General features: G+C 45.5%; 1 protein-coding gene across 1 annotated transcript in view; it reads left to right on the top strand.

The window, feature by feature from the left end:
• The first annotated feature begins 1,289 nt into the window (after positions 1-1,289).
• MTMR7 (myotubularin related protein 7) overlaps positions 1,290-21,234 on the top strand; it is a 77,609-nt gene continuing 57,664 nt past the window's right edge. Inside the window, exon 1 of the mRNA XM_045821719.1 lies at positions 1,290-1,498. Coding sequence (XP_045677675.1) covers positions 1,475-1,498 — 24 coding nt within the window. The 5' untranslated portion in view covers positions 1,290-1,474. The remainder of the gene's footprint in view (positions 1,499-21,234) is intronic.

Below are 21,234 nucleotides of genomic sequence, written 5' to 3'. Positions count from 1 at the left end.
CAGGTTAGAAATATTTGCAAAAGTTACTCACCAAGTAAACCCTTGATTAGTCACTGGTAGGAGGACAGAGAGCCCCAAAAGCACAGAATTCCAAGATCATTAAATCACTCAAAATGGATCCCCCCAAACGGATACAGGATTCCCAGTACCTTTGGAATGTGGAGACAGAAGCTACCTTTGAGCCCATCCTCACTGTTAATGAGGAGACTGAAGTCGGGGTTGAGCTGATTGATACCCAAGTGCCCCTGCCTCTGTCCCCCGTGTTCTTTGTGGTACAGAAGAAATTGTAGCCCTGGGGCAATCCTCTCCTGTGCAAATGTGGGTTGATAGTACTTGTCCTAATTGCTTCCCAGATGAAACTATAAAGAAGACTTGAAGGAAAACTGGAAATTTAAAAATAAACATAACCCTGTGTTGATTAAATAAAAAGTTGTTTGGAAGGCTGCAATGTGCCTCACAGGCATTGGACACAAAAGAGGTTTAAAAGTCTCTACAAAGAATGTACAATCTAGTTGGAAAGAGAGGTGCGGAAGAGCCAGGAAAAAGTTGAATAGGTATTATCTCAGAACTATGTGCAGTGGTGTGAAATTTTAGTTATGGCGGAGGGTTGTATACACAGGCCTTCAAGAAAAACGGTGTGGGGGGTGGTGGAGGCATATCTTCTCTTTGGCTTTTCCCGATGGCTTAACACTCACAATGGCAACTGTTGTTAATACCGTAAGTGGAAAAAACGATACCTTATGATGGATGCCCTGTCTCCGCGTCTTCCAGGTCAGGTATAGGAAAGAGGAGATGTCAGAGAAGCAGCCAACGCGGTGCCAAGGAAAAGCGTGTCTCCCAACAGTGCTGTCGCAGGTTGATGAGAGACGCTTGACTTACTCGATCACCTCCTAGGGTTCCAACACTGCTGCTGCTATTTCCATCCTCATTCCAAAAGCTACCCTGGCTGCTCGCGTGCTGAAATACACAGACGGAGCCCACTAGGCTGGGCTGGACCCGGAGTACTAGTGGCAACCTTTTGGGGGGTCTACCCTGAGTCCCACGCACCCCGGGACTCTCCGGAAGGAAGTCCGTGGGCCCGTGGAGCAGCGTATTCCCCGTCTCTCCTCCAAGAAGCCACGCCCAACACAAGGCCCCCATTGTGTCTTGGGGAACAGTAGCCCCGCAGTATTACGCTGGCTGCTCCTCTTAAAAAGGAGGGACGGGCTCCGGCTCTAGCAAACCCCAGCCAGGGAGGAGGCGGGGCAACGGCAGACTGAGCAGGTAGCAGACCCGGCAGGTGGCAGGAGCGCGGAGACACACGCTCTAGGGCCGCGCGGGCGCCGGGTGCTGCCGCACCTGAAGGCGGAGCCAAGCCCCGCAGCCGCGGGTTCCCGGGCGCGAAGCCCCCTCCCCGCGCCCCTCCCGCCGCGGTGTAGATGCACGTAGGTGCGTGAGGCCGCGTCCACTCAGGATCTTGCAGGCGCCGGCCCCCATGGAGCACATCCGCACGCCCAAGGTTGGTGGCCGGCGCGCGGGCGGAGGAGCCAGCGGGAGCAGGGATGCTGAGCTGGCCGGAGGCCTAGCTTCCTTGCGGGGCGCTGGCGGAGTCAGCACCGCGGTCCAGGGAGGGGGAGGCGGCAGTCCCCTGAGCATCTCCCGGTGCCCTGCGAGCTTCATCCTTCTCTTACTTACTGCCTCACAGGCCCAGCCTTGGCTGATGCTGCGTCTAACCTCTCGTCCTTGGGGGTGCGCAGTGGACATAGGGATGGACAGGAGGGGAACCCAATTGTCTGTTGAGCAATGGGGTTGCTGGTCTGCTGATAAATGCTCTTTTCTGATCCCGCTCGGGGTTGCGGCTGCCTTATATATTTATCTATTTATTTACTTACTTATTTAATTTTTCTGGTGGCTGTGCTGAGCACTTGAGAGAGAAGACTTCTTAATGAAAGATGCAGGAAATTGAGTTATGTACAGGTGGATCGAATGCATTCGAAAAGCTGTTGAATCTAAAGGTTCAAACCACCCCCCACCCCCACCCCGGCTAGCCCTCCGCCTTCCCCACCCTCAGGCTATCAGCTGCTCAGGCCCTTACACAGGGCGGATGGATGATCAATATTCCCTGCAGGTTCGATATGACCAGTCCTTCCGTCTTCTTGCCTTTTCCAGCCTGTTTCATTCATTGGGGAGAAGGGTGCAGCTTATAGATTCGTCCACTGGTGTGTTTTGAACACCAGCTTTGGTCACTCAGTGGAAGCGACGGATCCCTGATCCGTTTCAGTTAAACAACCCTGGGAACGTTGGCTGCTGCCCCTCAGAGTGGACGAGCAGTAAAGCTTAGAGATGTTTTAAGAGATGGACCACATCCCTCATGAAAACTGTAAAGGAGTGAAAGAGTTGACTTTCAAAGCCTATTGGCTAGCTCTTGTTACTGCCACCGCAGCCGAGTTCCTTTCCAGCGTGATTTCAGGTTCAAAACCGAGGCCCCTGACAGGTAAGTCAAGGCTGGGTCTGAGCGGTCAGCACTTGGGGGGCCCCAGGGATCCCCCTCATCTCAAGGGATCTGCTGCTTCCTGGTCTTTGGAAGTCCAGCAGGAAGAGTTCGTTTGTGAATTCTGGAATGGTTCCTATGCACCTCTTCGTCAAAGTGGCTTTACAGTTACCTGTAAATAAGGTCAGTGGGAAAATAAACATTTTCATCTGCCAGCGACGGTCAGTTCCAAAGTAAATTTAAATTATATTGATTTTGCAGGATGGAATTAAATTGTTGCTTCATAATCAGGAAATTGTAAATGTAGAAGAGAGTGCCATAAACCGCAGGAGAGGGTGGCTCAAAGCTTTCAGGGTTTAAGTGGTGCTAAATAATTTATTCCAGAATGACGAACTTAACTCGTGGGTTCTCCCTGCCCTTGCCAATGGCGTCCTTTCTCTGCCATGATGGACGGGCCCTTTCTGAGGACGAGGTCTGCTGTGCATGTCGATAGCAAGAGTGAGAGCGCGACTCGGCACTGGGTGCCATTTCCCTACGGAATACGGATTTGGGGAGTAACAGCCTTTTCTAGTCCATCTTCACACTCACTCTGTACGAAGCTATGTGTGTGAATGTGAGCAGCAAGCAATATTCTCCCTGATTCTCGGAACTGGTTTTCCTGAACACCTTCCAAGCAGTTCGGTGCTTCAGATCAGCTCTCCTTTCTATCGGGAAAGACAAAGAAATGGAGAAAATGGAGAATTGTCTGAAATGTCATTGAATTGCGGGTCCTTGACATTAAGGATAATGCCAGTGGAAACAAGTAAACAACCGCAGCAGTTGGGCGGGCCTGATTCCTGTATTCGTTCATTTCATCCCACAAGCGTGTGCAGGCCGTCTGTACACCAGACTCTGTGTGCTGGGACTCGGGAGCAAGAGGCGCCAGTGAGCTCCCTGTCTGGAAGAGAAGGCAGCTGTAAATCTGGCAGACACACGTACAGGGGACAGAGGGCAAGGAGGGGGAACGGGTGGAAGACGAGCTCTGCTGGAAAGGGTCAGGGAAGCCTTCTCAGACAGGCTGAGTCTGGACATGTAAGGAGTCAAGGAGGATGGAGGGCGTCGGCGACAGCTGTCAGGCAGTTGGGTAGACGTGATGGACTGCAGGACATCAGTTACAGCCTCAGAGACGCTGGGAACCTCAGAGTGATAGAGATAGAAGTGACAAAGTGACTCCTTGAGGCTGAACAAACTCTCTTTTCACTTTACATTCTAAGTGAATTTTCACTATATGAATGAAAACGAGAACAGCAATACTTACAGAGTATGTGTTGCAGAACATAATTCTTGATGGTCATATCCATCTGTATTCTGTGCTTCCATTACATTTGGGAGTAGTGAACAGGTAGCTGGCCTTAAGCCCCATGATTTCATGTCTTGGGTGGATGATAAGGAGGATACACAGAGTTGTTTATCTGACCCGGTCTGGGTTTGAAGTGATTTTACCATGTGGGCAGCAGGGGTTTCTTCTAAGAGGAAAAGAAATGCGTGCATGTACAATGTACAGTTGCTTTCCTATTCTGTGGAAGTCATTCCTTCCCTCTTTGTAAGGTCTGCACCCTCCATCACAGCCTCCTGTGTTCCGCTTTCATCTCAGAAGTTCCCCTTAAGGAGACAGGTACACATGAATAATCTGGAACGTGTTTCTTCTTGGGTGTGTGTGTTCAACTGAAGGCTCTAACAGAGCGTATGCTAAGCAGCGTATTTCTCTCCCAGAATGGTTCCTCTGTAAATGTTCCCCAGACAAACTAGTTGGCAGCTGGGTTGAAGTGAGGACACCAAGCATTCACTGGACTCATCACAGTGAGATTTGGGGTTTCTCCCTCATTGTCTGGCTTTCTGTACCACTCTGAAAACTTGCTGATGAGAAGATACCCTGCAGGGATAATTTGGGTTCAAGTACTACTTAGTCATGAAGAAAAGGCTTCGGAGCTCTTAGAAGTAGCTTGACAGGTTTGCAGAATTTGGTTTGGTATTGGGCATGATGCTGATGGGTCTAAGGATCCTGGCTGAGTAAATCTCTATTTTTCATGCTGTGGTCTTTGTGGAAGACAATTTTTTTTTCAAATGTGTAAATCTGAGTTGTAAACTAGAATATATGATGACCTTTCAAAGCAGATCTTGAAGATGTCTTCCCTTCTTTCCACCCCATCCCCGTCTGAGCTACTACTCAGCTCCTAACTGGTCTCCTAGTTCGTTCTTTGCTCTTTTCTGCTCCCGTCTCCACATGGGAGCCTGGGTGTGCTGCGTGGCCCAAGTTGGTCACGTTATACTTCCCTGCCCAGATTCTTGGGTGGCTTCCCTTTGCACCCAGGACACGAAGTGAGAACCCCAGAGTAGCCCGTGAGGCCTTGTGTGGATGGACCCTGTTTTCCTTTCCCACCTCATTCCGTGAGTCTTATTGTTTACTACCCACTGGTCACCACTGGCCCTGTGGGCTTCTCAAATGCATCAGGTTCTTTCCGGCCTTGGAACCTTTCATCATAAAATAGGCTAGCCTCACTCTTCGCCTCGCTCACTCTCTCGTCTTGGAGACTGAATATAATTCCCTCCAAGAGGCTCCTGCCCAATTCCTCATCTAAATCAGATCTGCCCGTTACATTCCACCCCGGAACCCAGTGTTTCCCGCCCTGCTCCCAGTTACAAGTTTTGTATTTATCTGAGCGATGATTTGTTTCCTGTCAAGCTCCCCTGCTAAACCAGGAGCCCTGTGAAGGCGAGGACCCACCCCTGGATGCACAGCACCTAACCCAGCTGCTGGCACCCAGTAAGCACACGCTGAGCAAATTAGTATTTGAATGATAGAAGGGATGAATAATTCTTGATTTCAGCTCTTCAGTTTTTAGTATTTGCTTTAGTAATCCAGGCCTCCTGGGCACTGTACCCACGACTAATTGTGGCATTGTGAGTCTTCTAGTGAAACTAGTGTCAAGTACTTGTGAGTGTCAGTATATAAGGTAACATATGTAGAGATATAATGACATGTATTTTGTGATGATAGATAGTTTGAACGAGATAGAATTCGAACAACAGTTACTATTTCAGTCATTTTAAAGCGTACATTTCAGCGTTCTTTCGCACATTTGCCATGTCGTGCCACTGTCATCACTGTCCATTTCGGAACATTTTCATCGCTCCCCACAGAAACCCAGAACCTATTTGCAGCCGGTCCACACCTGTTCATCTACAATTCCCATGTAGATGTCATCCACCCATTCATTGTTGTAAAGATTACATATTATTCATGTGACTACAGTTTGTTTCATGGGTCTCTGCTATTAGGGATTTGGGCTTTGTGCCCCTGTGACTGTCCCTGGTACCATTTTCTTCATGTATTCTTCTCAGAGGAGAATGACTGAGAGTAGGAAAGGTCTCATAAGCATTCTTATTACAGGCTATCTCTCCGTATTTGAAAGCCTCTCATATGGCCCAGGTTTAGGTGAAATTTTTATAGTCCCAAAGAGCAGAGGCGAAGATCTTAGCTCAAAATAGAGAATTTCTTTCCCACAATTCCACGTGTTTGTATAAGAGAAATTAGTTCACCTATGAAAGCAGAGCGGTGTCGAAGCAGAGTCTGGGTGACTCGTCAGAGAAGACACGGAGACATTTCTGGCATCCGAGGGGAGAACGGACTAGAATTCTGTTTGAATTTCATCTCAGCCAAGTGCCCCGCTACCCTGAGATTCACACTTCTGATGCAGGGAGCTCGCTGTGTCCCCTGGGGATCCGTAATAACCACGGGCAGCTCTCACGATGACAAAGTTTTTCTTGTATTTAGTCAAAATGTGTCTCGCTGTAGTTTTTAGTAACTGAGTCTAGCTCGGTCCTTGGGGATATTGCCCATACATCAGCCCTCGTTCCAGGAAATGGCCCTTCACATGTTTCCTTTGATGCGGCCATCTCCCCAACCCTTTGCTCCTACCTGGGTCGTTAGCTCAGTTGCTCCTGTTCTGGCCACCACCCAGCGCCGTGGTTTTAAGCCCCTTTACCATCCTGCTTACTCAGTGAGTTATAAGAACTTATGATTACTTTAGTTTTGGTTGAATTTGGAGAGAGTAATATTTGATAACTCTTTTTTAAATTGCATATATCCTTGAGTTCCAGCTTAGTGGCCTTTGGGTGAGCTTACTGTGGAAGAGAACCCCAGAGTTGTCTCCGTACATGGTGCTGTGAAGCCGTCTCCTCTACTATTTCCTTAAATGATGGTGTCTTGCACTTATCTTTGCTGGATATTATTTCATTGGGTTTAGCTTAATGCTTAATTCCTGACTTTGTTTGTAGATCCTGATGCACATCTGCTATTCCTCTCAGTTTGGGACCATTCACTGATGAACTTGCCCTCTATTACCTCATCCAAGATCTTAACTAAGGGAGAAATTAGGCAGATGTGACTTCCTAGTGATTGAAGCCACTGTCCCGCATCTCCCACGATTCTGATTCTGATAACAGATGTACTCATTCTCTCAGTGTGATGTCATCTACCATTTGATGAACTCGTCCTGTATCACCTCCTCAACGAGCTCATTCAGAGAAATTAAGTCGTCTGCAGGGATGTCTGAGTGAACCATTGATCTTCCTTCTGATTGATGGCTTCTTTTTCTAGGTTCATACAAAATTCCATGAAAGAACCCATTTTAGAATCTTGCTTAGAATTCACACCAAGCTCAGCAACGTACAATTACAAAAATTCCATATCATCCACTTGAAAATAGGGATCTCATTTGCAAGTTCTTTCTGTGAGGGAGAGAGCTCAGCAGAGTCATGAGAAGATTCGCTTTCTCCATGTCTTTCTCCATCATTATGTCATCTGCACTAAGCTCTTTCTCTCTCTCCTTTTAACAAGTTATTCTTAGGTTCTAAAAGTACATTACTTTTGATTCTATATTAGAGTCAACATAGAAATTAGCCACTGTTACTATCTTAGTATACTTCTTTAGTCATTATTTTCATCGCATGAATACTCAAACTTTTTGTTTGTTCAGAAACTTAGGATCATCCAGTTCTGTTTCATAGTATACTCCTTTTAACTTACTATAACTTTAACTTTACTATCTTGTAATCTTTTTAAACATGGTTTTAGAAGACTGATTTTTTAATCCTATGGCAATGTCATTATCAAATTAAGCACTTCCCCAGAAGGCTATTACAGCAATGTTATGATGAATAACCTTTTTTATTAATTCTAATCTACATGTGCAATCACTCCCTTAGGATGGAGCTTAAAATGGAATCGTTGTATCCCAGAGATGAACAATTTCATGGTTGATTTGTGGTGCCAAATGGGTTTCCAAAATGTTTTAGAAACATGGTGTAGTGCCATTGTACCATTGCTTTGTTATTTTAAAAAATATTTGCTAACTTAAGGGAGGAATAACATCTTGTTATTTTATCATATTTTTTATTAGTAGTGAGGTTGATGTGTTTTCCAAGATATCTTTATCGACCATTTTGTTACTTTTCTGAATTATATATTTATATCTTTTTTCCATTTTAATAGTTGGTAATGTGTACATATCACATTACCAACTGTGACATGGTAACATTTGTGCCACCATTCAAAGCTTCTCAGGGATACAATGAAGGGATTATACACCTTGAAACATCAGTGAGGAATGACAAAGATATTAAACTGTGACCTCCTGTGTATGTCCACTTCATTTACTTAGTAGAAAGTTTCAACATTCCCCTTCCATCTTGTATCATTAGCTGGTTGGGACTGGTCATCGCCGCTGGCCCACATCCCCAAGCAAAGTGGTGTCTGGAATGCTCGTTTTCTCAGAACAGATGGACATACATTTTCTCATCCCGATTTTATTGGTTTTTCCATTCTGAACTGGACAAGCTGTGAAGTATGCATGAAATTAAACCTCTTGACCAAACACCCAGGGCTCCATGGCTTCGTTCCATGTGATGGTTCAGTTTTGTGTTCTTATGTTTCACTCAGAGGGAGTCCAAGAAGCTCATTTTGTCCCATATTTCTTGGGCCAGGAACAGTCTCAACTATTTTTTTCTAGTGCCCTTTCCCCTGCTGGACAGCTAGTTGGAGCCTTTGGGAGTAGAAGTACTTCCCAGGACATGAGCCCAACCCCTCCTCCCACAGCCATTTAAAATAGTCTAAAAATAACCCCCCACTTAAAATTTTGTGGCAGGCTATGACAACTTTATAAAAATTGAGTGTTTACTTTTCTCCTCTTTTTCATTTAGTAGAACACTGTTTATCAGAGATTCCCGGAGAAATAAATTTATTGCCCAGCTATGAAAGAAAGTTTCCTTCCTAGGGCCCGCGGCGGAGCCCAAGGCGCTGGGAATGTGGCGGGCACCATTGACTTCCACCCTGCAGTGAGCTGCCCAGCCGGCTCCAGCAGTGGTGGCTTAAGAAAGGGATTCTGCCTTCCTGAGCTAAGTGGGTTGATTCAAAGACACCATTCGTGTGTTTATTCATTTACCTGTACCTTCAGCAAATGTTCTTTGCATGCTTCCTATATACCAAGTACTGTTTTAGGCCCTGGACACCCAGTGGTGAACAAGACGGTGTTTCTAGTTTCATGGAACTTACATTGTAGAAAAGACTTAATAAAACATAATGCTGCGATTGTTTAGAACACTATATACACTCACATTTGTGGGTGTGTGAAACAGTTTGCTCTTATTTTATTATTTATTAATTATTATACTATTTTCCATACGAACAACTATAAACCTTTTGCCCCACCCTGTATATATATTTTTTTCACTGTAAGCCAAGACCTTAAAAGGTCTCCATTAGAATATGTGTTTGCTGGACCCTGCCACCCTTCCCCTGGAAATCGGATGCTCACTTCCCACCCTGTGCAGAGAGAAAGCCCGAGTCCTAACATGGTCCTGGAAGGCCCTCCGGACTGTTGTGGCTCCCGGTGACACCTCGTCTCCTATGCTGTCCCCCCTCCCACACAGTCGTCACACACCCCACCTCCTTGTAGACCCTTGAACTTGTCAAAGCAGTCCTGGGCCAGGGTGTTTCGTGTGTGGTTTCCTTTGCCTGGAAGGCTCCTTTCCCAGGGTTCCCCATGGCTGGCTCTCAGTGACGTTGGTTCTCTATGAAAAGATCCAGTCGTTTTATGAGAGGAGACTTCCCTGGACATGCCGATGCCCCTCCGCACTGGACTGCTTATCCTACTTTCATTTCCTTCCTGGCACCTTTTGGCACGTGTGTCTTTGTTTGTTGCCTGTCCCCTGACCGCCCCTCGCCAGGCAGAGGGCAGGTGAGCTGATGTCGTCATGTCCGCAGCTGTACCCCCAGCACCCAGAACAGCAAGCCTGGCAGACGAGAGGTCCACAGTGAATACGCCTTAAGTGAAGGAACCAGGGACATGGTTTAATATGACACTGTGTCCAAGCCTCGGCATCTTCATTCAGCCTTGGCTCTTATTCTTTTTTTCCCCCTCTTATTTTATTACATAATATTTTGTTAATTCAAGAGCACTTTGCAAGAATATATAAGCACGGCTTTCAATACAAATATTATATTTGAATGCGGTCCCAGCCCACAATTTTAGTTTTGCTTTAAAGTTAAAAACCTCATCACCAAAACTTTAATCCCAAGGAATCTCATGAAACATATTGCAACAGGCATCCTGCAAAAACGTTCCGCACAGTAACTCAAGTTCAGCTCCACTGTGTACCCTTCACTGGCAGGACACTGGTGTCTTAAGAGTCTCGGATTTCCAAATAAAGAATGTTCTGAACTATGTATTTATATGCAGCAGCCACACCAGGAGCACATGACCTGGAGCAAAGGTAAACAAACTTTCTCAGGACTTCTCAGATTCCACACCAACTGGGGAACCTTCACCAAGCGTGAAGACTAATTGGATTTAACACACACACACACACACACACACACACACAACCTCTGATCTTGTTTAATGGTGCAGTTTTATTTTTACCTGTTGGCTGTGTTCACATCAGGTTTTGCAGATTGCTCGTTCAACCACAACTGTGTACTATGCCCCAGCTGTGGAAAAAAGCAGAAGTGTTAGTTCCATTTTAGCTTTCACGTTTGCAGATGAAAATCCTTTTTTTTTTCACCTCTGGTTCTTGTACTTGCAACATCTTCCACAATTGAATATTCCTAACCTTCTTGTCTGAAAATTAAAATTAAAAAAAAAAAGCATTCCCAGTTCATTGTATCTGGTTCTACCTAAATGCCCTCATGTGCTTTGTTTTCACCATAGTGGTGTTCATTTTCATTCACTGGACAAATACTTCAGCACACACATGTGCTAGGCATTAGGATACAAATGTGGAAAACAAAAGACACAGTGCCTGTCCTTATAGATCCTAGAGTTGAAGGCTGTACATTGCTCTAAAGTCTCTGTGCTGGTCTGTTGTTTCAGGAGGCCAGCAAGCCAAGGACTCTGTGTCCTATTTCCTTCTTCTGCTGTCAGTTCTAATGTAAGTGTGGGCCTAGCATTCTTCATGGTGCTGCAGGGAATATTAGGGGAGAAAAAAAAAACTTGGTGCCTTCCCTGAAAGTATATAGGGAGGCTGGGGAAAAGGTAATTTTAGAGTTGTTTGTATGGAACATAATACAATGAATAATAAATAATAATGCAAGAATAAGCTGTGTTTCACATAGTCACAATTGTAAGCCTCTGCCCCATGCTGTATGTTCTTGGAAACAATTAGAGTGGTACAGTAAACAGCATGTCGTGGGCAGTGCAGGGTAAGTGGGAAGGAGATGGTAATGACCTGAGGGGCCACAGCAGTCCGAAAGGTAGAGAATGACCGCTGTGGACGGGGGTGGCAGAAGAAGGGGGGAATGAAGGAGGCAGGTCCTGGGTGTTAGGCCGGAGGGAGCATGCTGTCTGTGCTGGCTGAGTGGGGTCCTCAGTGTCCTTGGTAACTCAGGGCCCTTGGTGACAGGGCAGTAGTGCAGCCTGTCCTATGGAGCCCCAGAAGAAGCTTCCCGTCCCTGTGTCTGCTGCATCCTCATTTCCCAGAAGGGGACTCCCTGATGGGCTCCAGAGGGCTGTCCTGCAGGAGGAGAAGGAAAAAAATGTGGTGCCAATTATGGAGTCCATCCTTGGAGGCCTGGAGCCCAGGGGTGAGGCATGGGAATGTGTAAATGAGCTGGAGCCAGGCCTGGCCCTGCGTGGTCAGGCTGTACCCCTCCGTCCTCTGGCACTGAGGCTTGCCAGAAGATGGGAGGTGGGGGGGGGGTGTGTGTGACTTGGTTCTCTCTGTGTCCAGGCTGCCCCTTCTCTTTGGGCCAGCTGCAAGTCCCATTTGGCACAACCTGGCCTTGGAAAGATGTTTTCTTATAGTTCCCAAAGTGCTATATAAGTAGCCGATTTAGACTTCACTGTGAATGCCTCTGTCAAAAATATGTCAACTTCAGAAGCGTTTTAGACTGTGAGAAACATTTTTACAGGGGAGTCATCACAATAACGTAAGCTTTGACTTTCTATATTGCTTCCTAGCAAGGGCTCACTCTTCCATACTTATTCTTTTGAATGACTATTGTCCTTAAACCAGCTATCTTGAAAGACTCCACTTTCAGGGATCATTTCTGTAGTTCGTCAAACCAGCTATCTTGAAAAGGGCGGTCACTCCATGCGTCTATTCTCCAGGTTACAATGGGCCCAGCATCTGCTCTCCATTTATTCTCCTCCTGGCATCTTTTTTTCCTTTTTCTCTTATTTGTGCTTGTTGGAAATGGTATTTTTGGTCAAGGTTATTTTAAGGTGGTGTTGAAATAAATCCTGGGATTGTCCTCTTGTTCAAGAGCGCATGTTCTTTGAAGCCTACACATCCAGGGTCACCCTACCAAAATAAATTATGGGGGCCCTGCGCAAAACTCTCAAGTGGCTTGCTCTTTATTTATGACAGTTGGCTGCTGGCATGATGTTTATAGAGTCCTCGGGGCAAAAACGGGCTCTCTTTTCTCTTCTCTGCCTTTTCCAAGAATCCCTAGCACTTGCATTTCTTGACTGGCTATTTCTCTGTGTCACTAACTATTTTAGCTTTATTATTCCTCTCGGGACTTTTAAAGTTTAGTTAAATGCCAGTCCAATCTCCTGTTTTAACAATCACACAGGTAGGTGGAACTCAACAACCTAACCATTTATAGGCATTCAAGACTAGCTGGGTCATCAAGATATTTTCTTCACCTTGACCTAAACTGGATAAAAATATCCTTATCCATATAAGAAATTTGATCTCTTTCTTCTCTTAAAAGCAGATTTCACAAAGCTTACATTTTTCCACAGAGTACAACCTTAGTTATTGGAGTTATTTGGAGGTTTGTAGATGGCTGAAACATTTATAGAAACTTGGGCATCAGGTACCCTATTTTCTGGGTGGAGAAAGGACTGTGATTTTCCAGCAAATTGGGAAATATGTAGATTCTTTACTTTGGAAGCTGATACACTAAATATCCCTCTTACACGCATACAATTTCAGAATCTTTGCTCATTTTCATCGTCCTTTTGTGCAGCCAGCGTAACCGGAGAGCCTGAAGGAGCCCATCCTTCCCTTCCACCTGATCTGTAAACGTCAGATCAAGATTACTAGGACGAGCTCTTCTGCCAATGTCTACCCCGGGTGTGTCTAAACCCCTTGGGTTATGAGTCTGTTCCAAGCTTTGTTTTAGTCTCTCCAGGTCTCAGGTCCTCCAGCTGCAGTTATCCAGGCTGGCGCCGGCTTTGTCCAGAGAAAAGCTGGTGCTTGGGGAGGTCAAATGGAAGGTGCGGGCTCTCGAGGCCAAGTGGGTGTTGATGGAGGAAGAAAGAGAAGGCAGGATTATCTTCCTAGGTATACGTTCCTGTGGATGGATGGATCTTTGGGGAATGGAACCTGTCATAGGGTACTGGTGATGGTTCGCAGTGTTAAAGGGCACCTGCCAACAGCGTAGGGTGGGACCTGGTTATGGAAGCCATCGAGGCTTTGACGAGGGAGTGCTGTGATAAAGGTGCGGGGGGATGACCACTTGCGTGATGGTGTGCTGGGCGTTGGCTGCCACCCTCCATCCTCCCTGGCCTCTCTGAGGGGTCACGCCTGCTCTGCTTTCAGTCCATGTGTTTTTGGTGTGTGGCTTGTGCCTCAGTCCGCCTGCTCATCATGTCACTCCCGTGACCACACCAACTTGTGTAAGGGTAAGCATGTGACCCAGTGAAACTCAGCCAGACTTTGCTTGGGCATGGGGGAAGCAGCGGGTGCTGCCGCCATCCCGCGGGGCACGGACGTGGTAGGAGGGGAGGCTGGTTGCCAGAACCATGGCGAGCTGAGAGCCAGTGGAGGCTAGTGGGCGCCGGACTGAGAGGCCAGGGTGAGGAGGTGGGTGCACTGGACCCCAGGCCAGTCCGACGCCGGCCCCACCGCTGACATTTATGGATGTGTACTCCAGAAAACCCGCTGTGGCTTCGGCCACGTGAGGCTGAGATTTCTCTCTCTGGCCCCTGGAAGAGCCCTGACAGAGATTGGTGGCGTCAGATAATCTGCAGGCACTGAGACTAGTCAGGAGCCTTTTGATAAACATTCTGGGTACCGAGTAGACACTCAACAAATTAATAACATTAATTAATAAACTAATTAAGTTAAACAGGTTCAAACTGGTGGATGGCAGCAATTCAATTTTCACAGGGTTCTTTCATAAGTACCTTGCATTTAAAAAATAATTTAGCTTGATGGCAGAATACATTTTTAAGAGAATTACTTTTTCAGGCAGCTTGAAAATAGGATTATTTCCATGCAGTCCCATGTGCATATCCCATGAGTATTTGTCTCTGCGTTATAGCAGAGATCTTTTATGGGTTTTATGAAGGACAGAATCTTATATTTCTTTTGGTTGCGTGTCTTGTATTTTTTTGGAGGGTGCTTTGTGATTTTTGCCCTTCCTTCAATATCTGACCTCTGAATAAATGGTCCTGGGAAAATACTTTCATTGGTTTTACAGTTTTAAGCAGATGAAATCTGGCTTTTGGGAGGATTGGTCTTCCTGATTTTTGTACCAAATAGCTGGAGTAGAAAATTCCTGAAGCTTCATGACTACCATCTTCTATTTTTTTAAGCAATTTTATGTAAATAAGGAAAACTGCTTCTTTTAATTACTTTTATTTTTATTTTTTGCAAGCAAGTTTATTATGTAACATTTTACAATATCATTTTACTTTCCCATTTTTATTGAAATATGTAAGTTTAATGTATGTACAAAATAATGATTTGATATATGTATATATTGCAAAATAATTATTATAATAAATTCAGTAAATATCTATCACTTTACACAGTAAATTTTTCTCTCTTTAGATGAGAACTTTTAAGACCTCTCTTAGCAACTTTCAAATATACCGTACAGAACTGAAAGTGCTTCTTTTAAACTGAAAAATCAAATTTTTTTTCTGCTAGCATAACAGATTATAACAATTCTAATATTCTGAAGGATTTTTAACTTTTTATTCTTTTGCTTTTTCTTCTGTGTCAATGTACTTTGCAACTACAAGTGCATAGTCCATGTTTGTTGAATACTCTGTCGTGGTTACTACTTTAACAGGGGAAATGAAGGTGCAGACACCAGCTGATCATGCACTAGGGACAAAAATTAAATCTCTGAAGTCTTTGCTGAGAATTTATCAGTGACTACTGTTTGTTACTAACTTCTGAGATGTGTGCTTTTTTTCTAACATATGCAGGTACTCGTGGGTGGGTGGATTCAAACTTAAAACATCTTAGCAACGCAGCAACCTAGCATAAATAAAACCATTTCGCATTTCTAATAGGGTGGCTGTTTCTATAATTAATGCATGGCTGGTCACAAGTGCAACTTGACTCCTGAAGCTCTTATCCCCATGCTGCGTGTGGGTCACTGCACCTTCTGACCTGCAACACACTGGTGCCCATCTCAGGACGCTGGCCAGCTAGTCCTGGGACCACCCAGGTATCCAGGCTCCTCAGGCCTCCCTGCTACCCTGGGGGTCTGAGCAAGCAGGGGGTTCAAATGCCTCACGGAGCTGCTGTGTGCTGAGTTATTAAGGCTTTGGCTTCAGCCAGAGCTTTTTCCTTGTCAACCATATCCCTCTCTAATTGACATTTTAGGGGAAAGGGAGGATAGGCTTTTGAGCCATTGCCTTTCCTTACTCTGCAGTATTAGGCCTGGGCTGAAGAGGTCAAGTACAGGAGAGGTCTAGCTGTGGGACTTTAGGCAGTCATGTACGCCTCACGCCCTTCTATTTTATCATTTGTAAAACGGGCTAACCATGTCTCCCTCTCAGCGAGGGTTACAAATAGTGTATGGACAACACTTAGCACAATACCTGACATGCAGTAGTTGCTCAGTAAAAGGCAGCGAGTATTGTTATTACTATTACCCTTCCTTCTTCTGGCCCTTCTGCTCAAGGGAGACGTTAGGTGAAAGGAATCTGCCACAGTTGTGCTTCCTTCTTTGCTGTCAGCTTTTCTGGAAACTTAGGCCTGGGTTGGCCAGATCGTGACTCTCAACAGTTAGCTAGTGCGGGGGCGGGGGTTGGGCACTGCTTTAGGTCAGAAGAGCCTGCGCACCCAAGACCCTAGATGCGGAAGGGCAGCTTCCCTCCCTGGGAGCTTCCAGGCCCAGCTGTGCAGCCTTCACCTCGGTTTCCTAATCCCTGGGCTACCGCAGCGCAAAGTCTAATGGACGGACATTCATTATCGTGCATTTGAAACTGCCGTACGTGCTCACGCACGTTTTTTGTATTGTACACATTTTGTGGCTCATGTGTCCTGCTTACAATTGCACATTTTAGGAAGATGAACTCTGCCTTCACTTTTAGCTCCTCATTAGTGTGGTGGTCTCCAGTTTGGTCTCTGCACCAGTCCGCCTTGTCACTGAGCTGCTTTCTGACTGGTGGTGTGGAAATTCCCTGGGTGGGCACTAGGAAGCCAGATTGGTCCATATGCCATGTCGCTTGAATATCATCATTAGGCTGTAGAAAAAAAGAGATGGGTAGCTAGATAGGTAGATTTTAAAATATTATCGTTTCAGAAGTCAGGTTGGCATTCTGATATAAACGTATATTTTGCATAATTCTTTTTAAATTTTATTTTAGAGAATTCTATGAGTATTAAGATTAACTATAATACTTTTTAAAAGATCCAGTCTGATGTCCTTTGTTAAAGAAGGGCAACCATGAGCCCTGGCTGGTGTAGCTCAGTGGACTGAGCGCGGGCTGCAAACCAAAGCATCTCAGGTTCGATTCCCAGTTGGGGCACATGCCAGGGTTGCAGGCCACAGCCGCCAGCAACCGCACATTGATGTTTCTCTCTCTCTCTTTCTCCCTCCCTTCCCTCTCTAAAAATAAATAAATAAAATCTTAAAAAAAAAAGAAGGGCAACCAAAATTCTTTCACACGTTAAGTGCTGCGCTTGGGTGGGCATGGGCCTCTTCCCCCTTCGGGCCTTGAACGTGGGGTTCAGCACAGCCTCTGAGCCTGTCCAAGTGACCTGTGCAGCACCTGTTTGGGCTGAGGCTGGTGCTTCTTGTCCTTAGGAAATCACCAGCGTTTTGTTGGCCAACCACATTACTGAGAGGCTGAATTTCTGCAGGGTTTAATATGGAGCCATTATCGTGTGTCTTTTCACTGTTGCTGTTTTTGTGTGCCTTCTAGCTTTTCTGCATGGCACTACTGGGTTAGAGCTGTGGCCTGTGAGGCTGGAGACAGGCATTAAATACCTGTCAGGTCCTCTGTAGAAGTCAAAACCCAGAGACAGCAACTCAACCGCCTGTGCCCAGCAGGTCCGTTTCAAACTCAGAACCAGAACCAGAGCCCAGGCCTCCTGACTCAGAGACAAATGCTTTACTCTTCATGTTGGTAGAGTTAGGAAATGTCACGATACCAAATTTAGCATGACAAACTATTTATCTAGCTGCTTTTCTTAGATTGGAACATAAATTCGTTTTAGGTTTTGGCTGCTGCAGACATTTTGATTTTTCCCTGTTCAACAACCTCTGGATCTCTTCCCCCCCGATGGCAGTGACCTACAGCCTAATTTGTATGGTATTGAGCGTCTTTGGCCCAAGGAAAACCAGGGCCGTACATTTCTCTTCTGTCCTTTTCAAGACAAGTAACCCTCCCCTGCACTTTGGGGCTTCTTGTGCTGCAGAACAGCTTTACTTTCCCAGAACATCTAGGTTGCTTCTGGAACCCAATATGTTCATCAGTCCAGTGTTTGGCCTGCCGGGTACAAAGGCCCCTATTCTATGGAGCTTGCAATTAGTCAGTGGCGCGATGGGGAGTTGCCGAGAGGCTCTGTCTCGCAGTGATTTACAGGGTCCTCCTGATGCCAGGCGGCGAGGGAAGGACTGAACTGGGCTTGTGATCCCCAGTCGGGTGTCCTATTTCAGGCCTGGCATTACCTTGTGGGGTCTGGTGTTTTCGCTGAAGCTTTTCAGTTTGGCCTAGAAAAATTCATGTAACCAACCTCCCTCCCTCCCTCCCTCCCTCCCTCCCTCCCTCCTTCTTTCCCTCCTTCCTTCCTTTCTTTCCTTCCCTTTCTCTCTATCTAACCCCAGCCAAGCAGGGATGGAATGAAAAGGCCATTAAACCGGGGCACAGTGTTTTCTGTGGAGTCTGTACGATTTTTGAGGAGAGACGGACTCGATCGTTTTCTCCCTTTTCTTTTTCTCAGAACCCGATGTGGTGCAGCACATGGGTGTTTCGTTGAACTGGATGCTTGGTGTTCTAGCTTTTCTCAGTCCTGAGATTTCTGACCGCCTCCTTGGCCAGCGTTTGGGCTCTTGTGGCCCATTCCCAGGCTTTCTGCCTTTGGGTTTATCTCAAAGCGTAGTCTGACAGGGCTTTGTGAATGTAGTTTTACAGTGTACTTTTGTCTTAAAGCACTCTATTTGCGGGTTCTTATTTCATGTATAAAGTTGCTTAAGATAATTGTTCACTGATTATCCTAAGCATATGGATTTTGAATAACAGGGCTACATTGACCTCAATAGTATTCAGCAGTGCTCACTGCCTTGGTGAGCTTGAACTTTGGGGTTAGACAGACCTTCCCTACCAGCTGGGGAAACCTGTCAGGCCTCTAAACACAACTGACAAGGGGACTGTGCGAGATCTTAACTCCTGGGGTTACTGAGGGGATTCACTGAGGTCAGATATGCAAAGCGGCAGTGCAGTGTCTAGCGTTGAGTCAGTGCTCTCTATATATTGGTTATTGCTTTTATTATTACTATTGATGATTTTTACATCAGCCAGTGACAACTGGGATCAGCCTGATCCACAAGATATCGGTAAAGTTATTTAGAACACCCCCATTGTATCCCCTTGGCAAGTCCAAACCTCCCCCCAGAGTTTCTGCCAACTCCCCTGGAGGTTTGCATTTTCGCCTTTGGCCTGATCTTCCGCCTTCACTGGATTTGCTCAGGATAGAGAGTGTTTCAGCAAACATGTTTACATCTCTGTGCCATGACACTGCTGTGCAGAATTAGAACCTGCCCCTTACTTAATTGCACAGCCCTCCCCACCCCATCAATGCATTATGGGACAAAGCCCAATCCTCTGAAGATCCGGGGCCAAGGGCAGGTTCATAAAGCAAAAAGCCGAGATTAGATGCTTCCTCCCCACCCCTGGATTACCACCCCAGCCCTTCACTACCCAATCCAACAATGCTTCAAATGAGGTTGATAGATATTTTCTAAAATGCACCAAAAGATGTATGTTTGAATTTTGAGACTAGGGATGATTTTCTCTCCTTCCTTCTATATTTCTGAATTTTAAAACATTATATAGATCAGTATATACCTCAATTTTTTTAAAAAAAAAAAGACCAGTTTTTAAGCCGGAAAAGAAAGCTTCTTAGGATCAGGAAGACCTCAGCATAAGCAGGACAAATCCTTGCCCGGTAGTCCTCTAACATAATCCTTTAAAACATCCCTCACAAGTTACTCCTCATGGGAGTTACTTTTTCTCCTGCGTGCCTCTCAACTGCAGATGCCCCCTCTCACCAGTATCATTAATAGGCTTCTTTCTTGGAAATGTCTTGACATGCCAGTTGCTTCTGGAAAGCTCTTTGCGTGCTTTGGCTGTTGGCTGCTTTGGGATGGAGTCTGAGAGGCCAGACCGTGCCCCTCTGGCTTCCACCCAGTCTGCCCTCACTTCCGCAAGGGCTGGGACCTCTCCTTTCTCCGCTCCTGTGAGCTCATCGCTCCGGCCGCTGTGTGATGGCTTCTGAAGCCTGCGCTCCCGGGACCACACCTGCTAGGGTCTCCACGTCTTCCATGTTATGGAGCTCCATGTCTATCGTACAGGCCTTGCCTTATTTGATCTCTCAGCAGTGCTGGACACAAACACTCTTCTCATAGGTCGTTGCTTCTGCACATGCTCCCTTGACATCGTGCTCCCCTGATTTTTCTCCTAGCTGGCCATTCCTTCCTAGTTGGCTTTTCTGAATCCTTCTCTTTCATCCAACCTCTAAATGTTGCATTTTCTCAGATCTCTTCTCCCTTTACAGGCTTTCCCTAAGTAACCTCTTTGGGTCTCATGGCTTCAGATACCATTTATATGTCAATGACTACAAACTTAACTGCACTTCAGCAAAGCTAGAGCATCAGTGATTTTAAGATGCGCTGAGATTTTACGTACCGCAAAGAAAGACAAGAGCCCTGCCCCTTCAATGGCACAATGGCTTCTTACCACATTCATCATAAGATTAATTTTTCAGAAAATTAATAAATGTGCTGCATTTTCAGAAGTGTCAGAAGATAAAAAGTGTACACCCAAGAACTAATGATATATTGTAATATGATTTGCATAGATGAGCTGCCATTTGCAGAGCATCATTACTTAGTATGTCTTAAGCATCTTCAGACATACTAGGTTACTAGGTGTTCCTAGGAGCATGCAAATGAACTGTGTCTAGGGAATAACTTTGTCTAGGGAAACTGGTGGTTTCCTAAGAGTCATCTCTCTTCAAGTTAGAAAGAGGCTTTATTACCATATAGGTTATTATATGTGTCGGTGCAAGAGAATTAAGTTAACTGAGCAATGAGGCAGCAATAGTGAGTCCGTGAGTCTCCAAGATGGTGGCAAAATTCTTGAGATTTATTGCATTTTCTCTTGAGTTGACTGGCTCTCAAGAAAGCTCTGTCTACCTTCGTGCAAACCACGTGGTGTGAGTGAGCAGGGCTCCTGGTCTTCACAGAATTTCTCAAACAACTGAATTTTAAATCACATCACCCATTTCTTTGGTCATTTCACAGCACTGGGAAATCACGCGGTTGGTGTTTCCCTATTTGCTTTTTGTTTCTTTATTCTTCTCCCTAGTTCCAAATTGCTCTTGACAGCTGTGGGACCTGTAAAAACCAGTTCCAACTTTTGAAATGTAATATTCCTGCAGCAGCCTCCAAAGTGAACATGAAAACATGGAAAAAAATCTCATTAAGTATTCTAATTGATGACCATCTGCAATCCTTGCTCGGTTCTACTGAGGTTTTCTAAAAATAAGCTAAGTAGCACAGCTACTTCCTTCACTTCCGTAGGGAGAATAATTCATACTAAATATTTTTGTCTCAAAATAGTAACTCATGTTCAATGTGATTGTCTCAATAAAACTTTGTTTCATTAGTCTAAGTACCAGGGAAATTACTTGATTTTCATTTTTAGATGTTGTTAACTGGCATATCACCCCTGGACCTCTGCTTAATTTAGTTAGGCACATTTTAGCATGCAAATTAGTTTTTTCCCATAGAAATGTTCCAAAAATAA

Source organism: Phyllostomus hastatus, unplaced genomic scaffold (assembly GCF_019186645.2).
Source record: "Phyllostomus hastatus isolate PE091 unplaced genomic scaffold, TTU_PhHast_1.1 phas_scaffold_46, whole genome shotgun sequence".
Taxonomy (NCBI): Eukaryota; Metazoa; Chordata; class Mammalia; order Chiroptera; family Phyllostomidae; genus Phyllostomus; species Phyllostomus hastatus.
Note: the sequence above shows the minus strand (reverse complement) of the source record. Positions and strands in the feature narration are given on the sequence as shown.